The sequence below is a fragment of the Gavialis gangeticus genome, unplaced genomic scaffold, assembly GCF_001723915.1.
Source record: "Gavialis gangeticus isolate Ggan-Ray unplaced genomic scaffold, GavGan_comp1, whole genome shotgun sequence".
In the NCBI taxonomy this organism is placed as follows: Eukaryota; Metazoa; Chordata; order Crocodylia; family Gavialidae; genus Gavialis; species Gavialis gangeticus.
The window spans coordinates 17,045,179-17,059,250 of record NW_017729011.1 but is presented as its reverse complement, the minus strand read 5'-3'; the positions used below and the strand labels follow the sequence as shown (position 1 = coordinate 17,059,250).

At 42.1% G+C, this 14,072-nt stretch overlaps 1 protein-coding gene across 4 annotated transcripts in view; it reads right to left on the bottom strand.

Annotated features, from left to right (window-relative positions):
• Positions 1 to 14,072, bottom strand: part of NUP214 (nucleoporin 214) — an 80,266-nt gene that overhangs the window by 29,371 nt on the left and 36,823 nt on the right. For all 4 annotated transcript variants that reach the window (XR_002096217.1, XM_019510690.1, XM_019510692.1 and 1 more), the window contains exons 14-25: positions 14,004 to 14,028; positions 12,974 to 13,065; positions 12,333 to 12,422; positions 11,810 to 11,959; positions 11,514 to 11,672; positions 9,940 to 10,043; positions 9,204 to 9,386; positions 8,486 to 8,571; positions 8,290 to 8,373; positions 5,896 to 6,141; positions 5,407 to 5,568; positions 3,819 to 3,927 (exon numbers count right to left, since the gene is read on the bottom strand). Coding sequence is in view for 3 of the 4 variants with exons in the window: in XM_019510690.1 (XP_019366235.1) it covers positions 3,819 to 3,927; positions 5,407 to 5,568; positions 5,896 to 6,141; positions 8,290 to 8,373; positions 8,486 to 8,571; positions 9,204 to 9,386; positions 9,940 to 10,043; positions 11,514 to 11,672; positions 11,810 to 11,959; positions 12,333 to 12,422; positions 12,974 to 13,065; positions 14,004 to 14,028 (1,490 nt within the window). In the remaining variant the exon portion in view is untranslated. The remainder of the gene's footprint in view (positions 1 to 3,818; positions 3,928 to 5,406; positions 5,569 to 5,895; positions 6,142 to 8,289; positions 8,374 to 8,485; positions 8,572 to 9,203; positions 9,387 to 9,939; positions 10,044 to 11,513; positions 11,673 to 11,809; positions 11,960 to 12,332; positions 12,423 to 12,973; positions 13,066 to 14,003; positions 14,029 to 14,072) is intronic.

The following is a 14,072-nucleotide window of genomic DNA, read 5'->3' as shown; positions in this document are numbered from 1 at the left end:
TTTTTTTTTTTTTTTTTAAACTTAGTCAGCACTGTAGCCTTGCTAACTTATTGTTACCAGCACAACACAAAGTTCAGCAAAGATTTGAGGCCTATGCAGGAAGCATTACACAAAACATTTCCCTGTAATCACAGATACAGCTGGTGAATGAAACTTTTCCAACTTAGTGTGGATGCAGATAACTCTTAGAGCAGAAGCAAGATCTCACCAGTGAAGCACAGTTATTTCTGTTATTTGGATGATTTTAACCTATTCAAATGCTGCACCTGCAAGCACAGAACTTTCATGTCAACCTTCTTTGGTTCACACCAATTTAATAAATATATATATATGCTTACAGAAGAGGAACTGCTGATTGCTACCCACTCCAGTTTATAAACTCCTCTCTTCTCTCACTGCTACCCTGAAGGCTATTTCTGATTCTCTCCTCCTGCTTCCATATGAACACAGACTATTGAATGTATTACGCCAGGGGTAGAAAACTCCCAGCATGGGTACCAGAGTATGGCACTTGAAGGCATTTTGCTTGGCACACATGCCTCTGGGTAGACAGCAGAGAAGGGGCTGGGGCTACACAGCAACAGCAAGGATTGGGCCCCTCGTGGCTCTCCCATCATCCACCCTTGGCACACCAACACCTTACAAGCTGAAGCTGTGGGTGTTTTTGGCACTCCGCCCAAAAATGTTGCTGACCCCTGTATTATGCTTACCCTGCTACTACAAGTGATTATGTTAACAAAGCCATAGATTGACAATTTTAAAACAAGCTTTTTGGAGGCTTTCAATTAAAACATTTAAACCATCAGCCAACAGAAGCTAACAGACCACCCTTGCCCCGAGGTCTCCAAACTTAGTTACAGAGAAGCTAGTGAGATGGGGTCATACCAGGACACACACAAAAAAACCCTGCCTTAAAGCCCACCAGTCTTCTGAAGGCACTCGGGTTACACTTAATAGCTGCTATCAAGTGTAAGGCATACTTTTTGTAAGGCATTGGTTTCAAGAACTTCTTCAAGTACGCTGGGAAGAGACTAGAACCTAGTGATAAAGATAGAGCCTCTCTGCGTGCAGCTGAATGTTCTTTGTTCTAATACGTATCAATTGAGAGGATAATTGAGTCTTCCTGATTCTGCTGGAGCTGCACTGAATGCCAGCACAAAGTGGAAGGTTGCTGTCATGTTTCAAATTAAAGACAGGGAACTCACAAAGATCAGTTATTACTTTCTGTACACCAGAAGCTTTTCATACCCAGTTTCAGCCAGAGGATGTCTATACCTGGAAGACCTCAATTCTCTATTTTGCCATTCTGCCACATTACCTCCAGATATCATGGAAGATACTGACTATTCTGCAATGAGGCTTTCAGTTACTTTGACAGGACAGTGAAAGTTGTAAATACGTCATCCGCATATAATTGATCTTGCACATGTGTGTCAATATTCCCACAAAAAATATCTTAATATCATAAAAATGAGTGATGTTTTATTACAATGGTGTAGTTTCTGGTCTGATATGTATTAGTGCAACAAATAAAGGTGCCAGACAGAAGACAAAGCAAAGAGCAAGTAAATTAAAAGTAGCAGTAGTTGTACACCCCACAACATTGTCCTGCAACAGTGCTTCATGCCTGGTCCACCCCGCCAACTAGAGAATACAGTTCTCAAGCTAATTCAAGACTAATTAAAGGCAATTAGGTTCCAAATGTGAAGAGAGGTTTCCCCTCCCCTCCTCTAGTAAAACACGGTTCCAAGAATTGTATTGAGATCACCAGCTTATTTAACCACAGGCAATTTAACAGCTGATAAGGACTGGAAAGTATTACTGCTTAACAATCCGGAGAGTGTGCCACCGTGGCACAAAGCAGGATGCCTGAAGTAGTGAAAACTGATGAGTTGACTCTGCTGCATGAATGCTCTTTATTTAGTGATCAGCCTGACAGGCTGGCATATTTGATAGAATTTTTAGCTGGTACATTTTTATAAGGTCAGTTATATGATAAAGCTGTAAAAGCTGTTGATACACAAGACAATAGGGCACCTCATGAATTATAGATAAAAATCGATACTACAAAAGTAAAACTATTTAAAGCTAAGGTAGTTATATCATTCGAGTTCAAGCTAATGCTCATCTAAGGTAAGGCTCACTTTTTCAGCGCAAATAGAGGCCTCCCATAGTGGCTGCAGAATGATAAGGGAGATGTTCACCGAGGCGAGAGATTTAGTTAAATCAATTTCATATGTTATGAAGTTAAGAACATAGAAAAGGTCACTTCTCCAACCTCTCCCAAGAAGACTGCTGGCAGAAGTTTTTGGCACTGCTATTTGGTGGCCTACAGAGTCTCAAAAGCAGAGCTTCAGAGGAACTTGTGCTTTTGGGGAAGCAAAATGCTAAAGAACTTCTGAACCCTCTCCAGACTAACATGCAAATTCTGTGGTTTAACTCCTTGAGGAAGTTCAGCAACAGCTGATGTCCAACACCATTTTCAGATTCCTTTCACCCTAGCATGATGATAAACTGTTTCCATGGAATCCTGCTTCCTGCTCCTTAGCAGTGAAGGGAAGACACAATCAATGCAGTAAACAGAAACAGTTCGAAGATGTCCATGTCCCAGCCATGCTGTTAACTGAGGCGAAACATCTGCAATTCCACAGGACTTACGTGGATGCATTTGGTAAGCTTCTCCTCCCCCGTACTGCCTTTTTCCATGACACAAATATCCTATGATCCCCAGTGCCAGTCATTCTCTCCTCCCCACCTCTTTATTTATTTATTTTTAAAAACCCACAATCTCTTGTTTAAGTGATCAGCACATGAGGGCTTCAAGGTCATTACCAAGACAAAAGGAAGAATCAGGTTTGCAGCTGGTGACAGAGCCTAGCGATACGACAGAAATCTATGGAATGAGCTGAGTCGGCTGCTGTCTGGGGGATATGAAAAATAGGAAGGCCAACAGTTTCGCTTAAATGCACAGGAACGTTAGGGCTGCTTGACACTGTAAATTAAATACAGACAGCACACGTTTGGGGGCTTCTGCTGAGGAAGGCGGCTAATGTTTCTGGGGAGATCTGCCTCTAGAGAATATTTAACCCCAGGTAAATGGACAGCGAGTCTACTGTTAATATATTCCAATGAAACAAGTTGCCAGAGAAACTGGAGAGCAAAATTAATCCTGAAGGACAGCAACTCAGGGGACTAAGCCTGGAGAGGTATGCTAAAGAGCAGATGTTTTTAGTTGCAAAAGAGGGCATAAACAGAACAGCTGGACAGCTCACACAGACCCATAGTTCATTGGCAAAGAGGTGTTGTCCCTACACAGAAGTGGACGTATACATAAATATTAGTAAATGGGAAAAGGAGACCACATGCCGAAATTTAAAGTTTGCCAGTTAGGCATTAGGATACAGGAAGTGCAGTAGCAATTAAAGGATAAGACCTGGAACCCCAGAAGAACAGGGCTGGACTAGCATAGATTTTATTTACACCAAAACATAGCAATGAAGAATGAAGTCAAGAGTGGCCCAGATGATTAGACTCTAAACCAGAACCTAGGGCTTTCCTTTGGCTAGATAAATCCTGTAGAATATCCCTGAATAACTTGGGGAAGATGATACCTGCCACCTCTCCCTTACAAGGGGAGGACTGCTAATACCATGCAGCTACTCATTTCTTCCTAACTCCCCCAAAGACAACTGCAGTAACAGGTTCATCAGATCATACAGAACAGTACTACTGCCCCCTACGGACAGATGTGCCTTGTTGCAAGGGCTATTTAAGGGAAGAGATTTTAAAAATGTAAAGAAGGGGAAGCATTCACGTACCCGATTACTGCTGAAACAGCGGGTGTTGAGGCGCTGTTCTTCAGTTCCCGCACGTTCACCACCTGAGGGACATTCTTCAGTGTCGATTCAGTCAGGGAAGTGCTCACAGCTTTAAGAAAGAACAAAGATGAATCCCACACGAGGTGGGGTCTTCACTTTGTGCATGGTGTGTACAGGTAAGGAGAGGAGCAGCTTCTTAACTAAGCTCCATCTAGAACAAACAGTCTAATTGTGAACACACCTAGAAGAACAGGAAAGCAGCTTGTACTGCACAATGGAACCGCCAACCTACACATAAGCACCAGGAAACTTGGGGCTACAGCACCAGTGTGATCTGAATAATTTACTACAAAATAGAGATTTACAGTTGACACAGCTATGATACATAGAAGGATTTGAATGGCTACATAGGGAAGACACTGATGATGAAGAAGTATGAATAATGGTTATCAGTACTTGACAGATCTCCTTACTACAGTTCAGAAGTTTGGCTGTTTCACCTCTGGAAGTGCAATAACCATTCTTTCTGTTTGAACCTTCCCCTCAAAGGTTTCAGAGCAGAAAAACAGTCTATAGAAAAAGCAACTGTAGGTACCGAAATTACCCGCCAAAATGGTATAAACAGAAGTACCTGTTGGTTATGAATGACTACCATTTTGACCTGGCAAACTTGTGTTCTGTTTATTTGTGTGCAAAACTGTAGCATCTGTACTCTTAGTTCTATGGATTAAACTGGTACTTTTGGCAGGTACTATCACATATCCTACTGTATTGTACTTAAGATAACTGCTCTATAAAAATACAGCAGTACAGTAGTTTAAATTATACAACTCTTCAGATAATACAATCCAGTAAACTGGGAGTTCATGTTTTTCCTTGTTAGATTTAGAGACAGTCATATTTAATATAACTTCCCTTACCTATGTATCCCTCATCATAGGCTAATACAAAAACTGACATTTCTAATGCACTTCTCTAGCATGTGCACCTCCCCATCTCCTTCATGTGCTCCCATTAACTTAGAAGAACAACTTAGTCAGCTTCTCCCTTGAGAACCAAAACACCGGGAGTTTCTCTTTAAAAAATTCCAAAATCTTTGTAGCCCATCCAAGGACTAAAATACCGATCAAGCAGTCATATTTATTATGTAACTTAGAGTGCAGAGTTGGCAAACTGCATCCCTGCTTTTACTCTATATCAATCCTTGGGATTTTTTTTTTTAAATATATAACTCATTTGACTTCTTAGCTGTGCAGGTTTAAATGCCAGGAACTCCTGAGACCTATATATATATCATATGTACATAACATTATTCTTTGAAGACGTGAAGACATGCGGTCAGCAACTCTTATACCTTTACAGATGAAAAACGGGTAGTTTTGGGTGGGAATTCTTCTTGCATTTTGGAAGGAAAATGATACAGCAGCACTGGGTGAAGAGGCACACGTAGATCCCAGCTGCACCAGACCTGGCTCAAGGCAAGGTCGATGGTTTCTGACCCTTCACAGCATTGTGTTACTACTAAATACGTATTCACTAAACTGCATGTGTATAACACAGACTTGAGTCAACCAAGCTGCATTTGTACCTGGATTCTGGTTTTCCATCTGCCTTCTTAGTGCTGCAGCAGCAGCTGCTTGTGGTGCAGGAACGGTAACGGTGGGAGTGGGGGCCCCATGTTTCACAGTCTTTGTTGCAAGCATTGTACTATCTGCCCCTGGTGGAATGATTTTGGTTGAAGACATGGGCACTAAAAAAAAAAAAAATTAAGAGTTCACCAAAATCCTCCTGTTGTTCAACCAATGCATATAAATTAAGGTAATGTTTCTCAATCTTGATTTAAAGGATCCTGTGGTAGGTAAAGCACAATCAAATGTTCACATTACTTCAATAATATTAAGCCCAAGTTCCGAAGATTGACCTTTCTGCATCTGTAACTGCCCTTGGAGGCTTAGCAATGTGAACTATCACACTACACACCCTTTTAGTCACAATCTGAAGTTATGACAGACACTACAGAGGTTAAATGCATCAGAAAGATCAAATAAGAAAGGCAAAACCACTGCAAACTACTCACTTAAAGTGCCCATGGAGAGTTGTGGTTTACCCAATGGTGGAGACTGTGTCAGCAGGCCAGGCTGGACGGAGGCAGTACGGACCACAGGCGCATGTCGTGAAACCTGGAGTGGAGCAACTTCCTCTTCCTGCTCCAGAACTGGTGAATCCTCATTCTCCAGTGACTGGGAAATGGAAGACGTTGAGCTGATTTCATCTAAATCTTCGCAGAACCTTGTTGACAGGAAGGCTGACCGGGAGAGACTAGCTGCAGTGTTGGAAGAGCAACATTATTTTGTCAGTCAAAGCCAGAAGAGGCACAACCTACTCTCAGTGGCTAGGAAAGAGTCACTCTGTTTATACTGAATGAATGTTGATTATGAAAGTAAAAGCCGGCTTTAAGTTCAAAGGATTTGGCTTCCCAACTAGGGTGCCAGATGCCACATGCCCAAGAGCCACATGGAGCTAATGTGCAACTTCTCAACCTGTTCACTTTCAAAAATAAAGACCTGTTTGATCATTATACTCAAACACCTAGATGGACATTGATCACGAAAAGGACAAGTACAAGCATGACGTTGGACAATGCACCGTCAAAGGAAAGGTTAGTAGGTATTTTGGGATGTAGGGATAAAATTAAGAGAGGGTCCAAAGTGTAAATAAGCAGAAAGACATTAGTTATGGCATGAGGAAGAATCCTCACACCTCCTATAAATGGAGGAAGCTAACAGTATAATACAAACCACTCAGCTTCCAAGATGTTTAGGGCCTTTAGGATTCCACCCTTAGCCTGGATGTCAAAGATGACCAAATAATGTGATGTTGTTCTTGAACTGGCCTCAAGATCTGAGCTGGTGATATTCCAAGGCATTCCAGTGCTACAAGAGCCACTGTTCTGACCCACAGATGTTGTATAGCCAACCTCTGCAGCTCTAACTGATAGACAACTGTTTTACCAGCTGCCCCTACTGCCATGAAATTCAGCTTACTTCATTTGAAATGGTTTATTAGTGTGCAAATTAGGGCCCCACATCTCTGCTATTCCTTCCCTGCCAACATGCAGTGGGCAAAATTTTTCTTTACAGTGGTGAGTGACACCAGACGCATACTACTTGACTTGACTAGCAACTGAATAGGGATTGGGCCAAGAGATCCTGGAAAATCTCTATAGGTAGGTGCACAAGTCACATTTGTCCCTGGACAAGTTGTGCCTATGTTTGTTCCAGAATAGAAATACCCCAGGACTGCCACGTACACATATCACCCTTCTAAATCAGGAGTTAGTAAGCGGCTGAATGTACTGCTGCTTTTCTACCGTTGATTCAAGGATGCAGTCCTGAGATAACCATTCAGATGCACTTTGCGATGTCCTAGGATAAACTGTTAGTACATCTCATCCGATGAACCTTTTTTAGGGTGTATTCTGGGACAAACAAAATGCCTATCTGTTAGAAAGGAAGGAGAAAAAGATCCAGTTTCTCAGGTTTAAAATGAAGGTGACAGCAATTCTCACTTGCAGGCTTTTGTCCAAATGACACCTTCCCTGCTGTGTGTTTGTGCCATGAGACTGTTCAGGCTGCAAAGCCGCAGTGCAGATAGGGAGGCTGTGGCAGGAGAATCACAAAAGCAAAGAAAGTGCTGTGCCTGTAGTCACCTGCTTTGTTGCTATTATATAGAAAGGTCTGCTACCATTTAATCTCCAAAATGTATGGCGACTTATTACTTCAGAGCACGTAACAAGTGGTGCTTGAATCAGAAATGTTTACACCAGATACTCTGGGATGACGTCAGGTAACACAAATAAAAGAGGAACTTGGTTTAATGTATCTATTAGAAAGTTATTCTGAACCTGGATTTCAAGCTGGAAAGCTCAGTCAGTAAGAAACTAGACATTCAGCTTGAATGCATCTTACTGACAAATGTAGTCAGAGGATGAGAGGGGAGACAGAGCTGCATTTTGATGCACTGCACAATGATGACCTTCCTACAACATTGTAAGCAACATGCAATGGGGATCATATTTCTGGGGAGCTTGAGGCATACAGTGCGTAGCATGATGAGGGGCAGGAGCCTATGACAGAAACTTCCAGGCACTAATACAATCCAAGTCCTGATTTCTACTTCTCCTCCATTTGAAAGTTAGGTTTCTAAGCAAGCAGCACACCTGTGAATGACAATAAGGTGGGCTGATTGAAATAGTGCTATTTGTCCCATCTGTACAGGAAAAGGAAGCTTCCAGTCAGAAACTAGTTTGACAGAAGCCCCCCACATTTTTGAAAAAGGTAGGGACTAGGAGAGAGAGCGAAGACTAAAAGAGCTATGTTTAGGAATCTATTTTTGTTGTAGACACAGCACAATCCTAACAGTTCCTGGAAAGATGCAAGTATTTCAGATACCTACTGCATCACATATTTACCTGGAGCAGTAGATCTCACGGGAGGAGTCTTCCTTTTGGCTAGAAAATTCCTCAGCTGCGCCTGTTTCACTGGGGACAATTTAGCTAGAAAAAAGGGGGGGGGGACAACAAAGTTACTATCCTCCAGAGTACCATGGGAAAGCCAGTCACAAATCATGTTTAACACATGCATAGGGGGAAGGGGCAGAACAATTACCAGGTACTTTTGGAAGGGGCTTGACATGCGATTCCAAGGTCGTTTTCATCAAGGCATTTCGCAGGCTCTCAAGGTCACTGTCAGAACTGGAATAAGGCACAACAGTGAAACAAACATGCATGGCAGGAAGAGGAGCCATATGCTGCTCTACCCAAATAGCTGTATAGGAAGAAAAGAGACTATGGGGTTATGCAGAAGACCATTAGTAACTGACTAACTCATCTGAAGAGACTACAAGGTCATAAAAAAAGAGTGCATACCACAGGACATTCTCCAGATGCTATGTACTATTTAAATGCAAGCAACAAAACCTTAAAGTTACTCACAAAGAATACCACCTCCAATCCCAAGGAAAATACAACTGCTGTCTTCAGGGACAATAGTAAATCATGTGGGGGTCCATGTCTTTGCAACATTTACACTAGAGCAAGCACGTATCTTTCAGAGATTCCAATATACAATAATTAGGTTGTCGCCAATTAAGGAAGAATAATTTTCAAGCCATTACAAAGAACACCTGTATTACTTAGGAACCGAACAAGAATGTTTACAGCCACAGTCCATTCTTGTGGTTGTTCCCAGCTCCCAACACACGACATCTCTATCCTCAGATGCTATGGCTCTAAAGGGCAGTCTCCCTTGGACAAATACCTTTCTGCAGCACTATGGGAAGAGCCTCAACTCAAAACACTGCCCTAATTTTTTTTTTGACACACACCTTTGAGCACTACTATGAGAAGAAGTGTCACTGGGGACATGCCACTGAGATGTCTGGTTGTACAGGCGGAGCTGCTGCAAACTGTCCACCAGGTGATTGAGCCTCTTCCTCTGCTGGTTGATTATTTCACGATGGTTTGCAAGAGTGTTAAACAAAGTCTCACGCTCAGGAACTACCAGGCGCCTTGAAGCATAAGAACAAAAACACAGATTAGAGTGGGAGGCCAGTGGATACCTAGCTTGGCTGCAAGCACTTCCCCAACCCCCAAACCATTGACTTCATCTATAAACTTAGGTGGACCTGACCACCCAAAAGGATACTTTGGTACACACACCAAGGCAGAGCAGATTAGAGATGTAATCTTTGTGGTATCTGTCAATCTTACTCAATCTGCTCCTTCACTGCACATGTATTTAAGAAACAGGCTTCATTACCAACTACTACCAAGGGTTTGTTCAGTATGTAAAAAGCTTGTTTTACAGGCATTCCTGTTAGTGGAACTTGCAGGGATTTGCTGAAAGGCATCTCAAAGCCACCACTGAATAATCCAAACTTGGGCTTTGACTCATGTTAGTTTCATTATGAATGCATCACATTTGACTGTTAGCAAACCCTTCAAAAAGGCTCTGGAGCACTGAGAATAAGGTCCCCTCTGTCCAGTTAGTGTCAGATGCTCAACTCATTCAAGCACTCCTTAGAGACAGACTCATATTCTATCCTAACTTCAGTCACTCACTTTTGTTTCCTCTTCTCTTCCAGATGCCGGTCCCACTCAAAATCCAGAACATCATTCACATCCTGAACAGCAAACTTCACATATTGGTGTAGGCGCCGAATTTCCTATTGAGCAAAGCAAGGTCATGTTTCCATTTCTCTTTGGAGGCTCAGATTCCATTAAGCCAAGTGAGGACCCTTTAAGCTAACTAAAATCAAGCCACAAAGCACATAACCTCATCTAGCCACTTCTCTCTACAGGGGCAGAACCTAATATAATGATAATCTACTTCAGTCATCAGCCCTGCCCCTCGTGTGCCTTCCAGAAAATTCCTAACTTGGTCCCAGTCTTCGTGTTTCTCTTCCCCTCCACCATGCCCACCCCACCATGTTCCTCCTTTAAAGTCAGTGCCTTAGGCTCTTTAAAGGGAGGAATAACCTGGGTTTAAGTCATGCACACTGTTCTGAGAAGCAACAGAGAAATAAAGCTTTATGAGAGAGAAACACTTACTACACAAGTTGGGCAGTGAATTAATACACAACACCACGGGGAATTTTAGCAGCACATCTGAAGAAGGATGTGCCACTAAACTAGCATGTGAATTAATATACTTAGAATAGTTATTTATTTCTTGGTGCTAAGGAGGATTCCAACAGGTCCAAAACTGCCAATGAATGCCAGGTAAAAATGGGGCACTCGGTACAAAGACTCTATACAGCTATGCAGTAACATGAGTGAGGAAGATGGACATCTTCCCTTTAAGAGAAATCTGAAACAGGACAGAGTGTTGAATTCTGAAGTGCTGTGTCATTTTTAGTAGCACAAACCTGCAATTAGTTCTGTAATAAAAAACAACCATCTTCACTTGCGTCTTCAAAGGACTCTCTACAGGAACCCTATCATGTCCAAGAAACCAAGCAACACTTACACATTTCAGTTTTAGGGGCATGCTTATTTTATGTTGCCTGAAGGAATATAATACCACACACCCCTAAATACTGCTTCTGTAGAGACAGCGCACACATATGGGCAGAGTATTTGACCCTCGATTCTTTCATCTCTTTACAGCATCTGTGAATTTTTGGGAATTTTCCATTGTAATCTTGCATTCAGAACACCATTTAGTGTTCTGCTCTGCCAGCCATGAAATTAACCGCTATTTTGTAAGGCACAATAAATCATCAAATTGTTCGGCAAAGCACTTGCTACCGATAAAAATAATTCTAAGGAGACCCTTTTACAGAGTATCGGAACAATGAATCCATGCTTGCCAAAGAATATACCTGTACCTTCAACCCCCTGAGCAAACATCAGTGTTTAGAGTAGGGTCCTGGGGAGGCAGGAAGTTTATTCTTGTCTCTGATCTTGAGTAAGGCACTTCAACTTCTATAGCTCCTTGGTTTCTCCATGCAAAATAGGAACTACATGGGAATTTCAGGAGTGTCATATTTTCCAAGGGTTCAAGAGACACTGTTAACACTTTTATTCGCTGTACTAGGCTGAAGCAACATTAGTGTAGCAGAACCAAGCTTTGGGTACTACCCAAGTCTCAACAGTCTCATTTCATTTTAAACTCCAGCAAACATGCTTTATACCTGAAGCTGTGCTTCACTCTTAGGGTCCAAGGGTTTCTTGTAGAGCAAACGTAAATATCCAGAACTATGATTGCGCTCATTCTGTTCTTTAGCCTCTTCTGTTCCTGCAAATCCCTCCAACAGACTCGTCTTCAGCATACTGACATCTCCATGAAGGGACTGTGAATAGTGAAGTTTTTTGGTTGAAATCTGGTTCATCTCTTAATGCCTTCATTGCCACAAGTACAGACATCTCCAATGGCTGCCTACCCTCCTACACACCCGGACACACTACATTCAGACATACAAGAAGTTACCTCTGTTGTCTCTCTGATCTCTAGGAGAAAGGTGTGAAGATCATCAGACTCTATCCTCAGCATCTTCTTCTCCTCCTCCGTACCCACCTGGAAACAGGCTTTGGAGGTTCGCGCTTTCAGCTCATCTAACTCCTTCTGGAAATGTGCAATCTACAGAATCACAAGGTAAAGAATGTTCAGTCATTGTGACATAATGTGATGTGAAACCAATGCTCTGTTGCCAACTAATATTCCTATGCAGTCCTAAGTTCATGGCACTTTGCAAACAATGGAAGTAGGCCTCCTGCATTTCCTTTACAATTAGAGGGAAAGACAATTCTGGGTTCACAATATAAATAATGCTTTGTTAAAGCAGCCATAATGGGCAGATAGACAATATGTACAGAATTGGTTCAGAGTATAATGGTAAGATTTCTAATTTATTGAAGGACACCATTGGGAAATGGATATATTGAAGAGTGATTCCCACATGATAATAAATCCATCTTTTTAGAAAGCAGAAAAAACTCCTTAAAGATCTCACCTCCTCTCTGATTCCTGCAATGACCAGATCTGATTCCTTCCATTGGTGAACCTGTTTCTCCAACCCAGTGCTGGGTGGAACTGACTTGCCCTGAAAGCAAAGTGCTGAGAATGAAGACCTATTAAAATGGAAACCCTTAATGCCAACAAATGCTTGCTGCTAGCAATCAGACACAAACTGCCCTATGGGATTATTCTGCCAAATGCAAGTATTCATTACTTAGTTCAAAGCAGTGCTGCCAAGATTTAACTCTCAACTCTTTTGAGCAGGCCTTTCAAAATCAGGAAAAATCCTAATGCACCCCCCTACATTACCCCTTTAATTCAATATATTTTTAAGACCCTTAAATAATTCAGGCAGTTCAGTGGCTTCAAGGATCCATTCATATGAGAAAGCTCTGATTACAAGCTCACACAGAACTATGCATAATTTTCTGCCTCTGTTCATGACAGCAGGCACCAAACCCATATCAGGTTTCCAACTTTCCAAAAATACATAAAACAACTCCAGCCCTTGCAACTTGTTGTTTTCATCTTTGAACATTTTCTGACTTAACAGCACTAATTCAGTTTAAGACTACAGCAGGTCAGAAGTTAGTGACAGTTTTCAGCTCCTGTAAAATCTGCTCGAGTTCTCTTTACCTGATTGGAGCTTGATTTTGTTGCAAAAGGGGTGATCTTAGCAGCCTTCTGTAGCATAGAAGCTGGAGGTGTGTTCTGAGCAGGGCGTGTCACTAGAGTTTAAGAGAAGAAACATCAGCTATAAACAAACACATACAGGGCTCAAAGTGGAGTGAGACAAAACCATTTTTGGTGATAAAAGAAAGAAGTTGATTAGAGGGTTTAGATTGTGCCCTCACATGCATTCAACAGGGTCCACATCAAGTCAATGAGATTTTGCAGCCCTCATTCAGTACACCTGCTCTTGGATTTCAGCCAGCTGGTTCCTGAAAGCCTATTCCCCAATTTCCATAATAACTTTTCTTTGTGGGGGAATTTAAGTGTATTTTGACCCTTATGAAAGTGCGACTGACAGGAATGCCTGAACTGGCCCCAAGGCAAACAGATGCTGCTCTAGTACTCTTTTTCTCCCCACTGCTCTGCCCTTAATGCTACTCAATACTGGCATGCAACATTCCTCATTCCAGTTCTGGGACACCATTAGAATAGGCCATCTCCCAAGCCTGACCTACCATTCTCATTTCAAACCTGGGATGCTCATGACCAAAACCAACTGGTCACAAACTGATCTGAAAAATGGGGTAATGTTCACTTATTTATAAGATTAGATTTGCTTCATTTTCATTTGTGATCCCTTTTACCACTAGAGAGAAAAGGTCATAAATCAACTCACTGACAAGATCAGAAGTATTTTGGGAAAGTGTGATGTGCAACAATTTCTCTGTGAAGCTATTACATAAAACAATGGAGAGTTTGTACTGTGCCAAACAAAAGGTGCAGAGGGGAAATCTTTCAAATGACTGCGCACTGTGCCTAATGCCATCTAGTCAGCAGAGGCTGATGGTCGTAGAAATCCAAGCTCTGCAGCACAGTTTCATCAGCTTAAGGCAGCACAGAGAAAACCTCCCGGGCTCACTTTATACCTAGCAAGGTAGAAATCTGCTGAAAATGGGGACAGCTTTAGGCCCTTAAACTGCATGTTAGGTCATACTTGTTGTAGGTGCAGGGGTTGAAGCCTTCAGGGGAGGGGCAGGGGTGCAGACTGGCAGGGGTGCAGTCT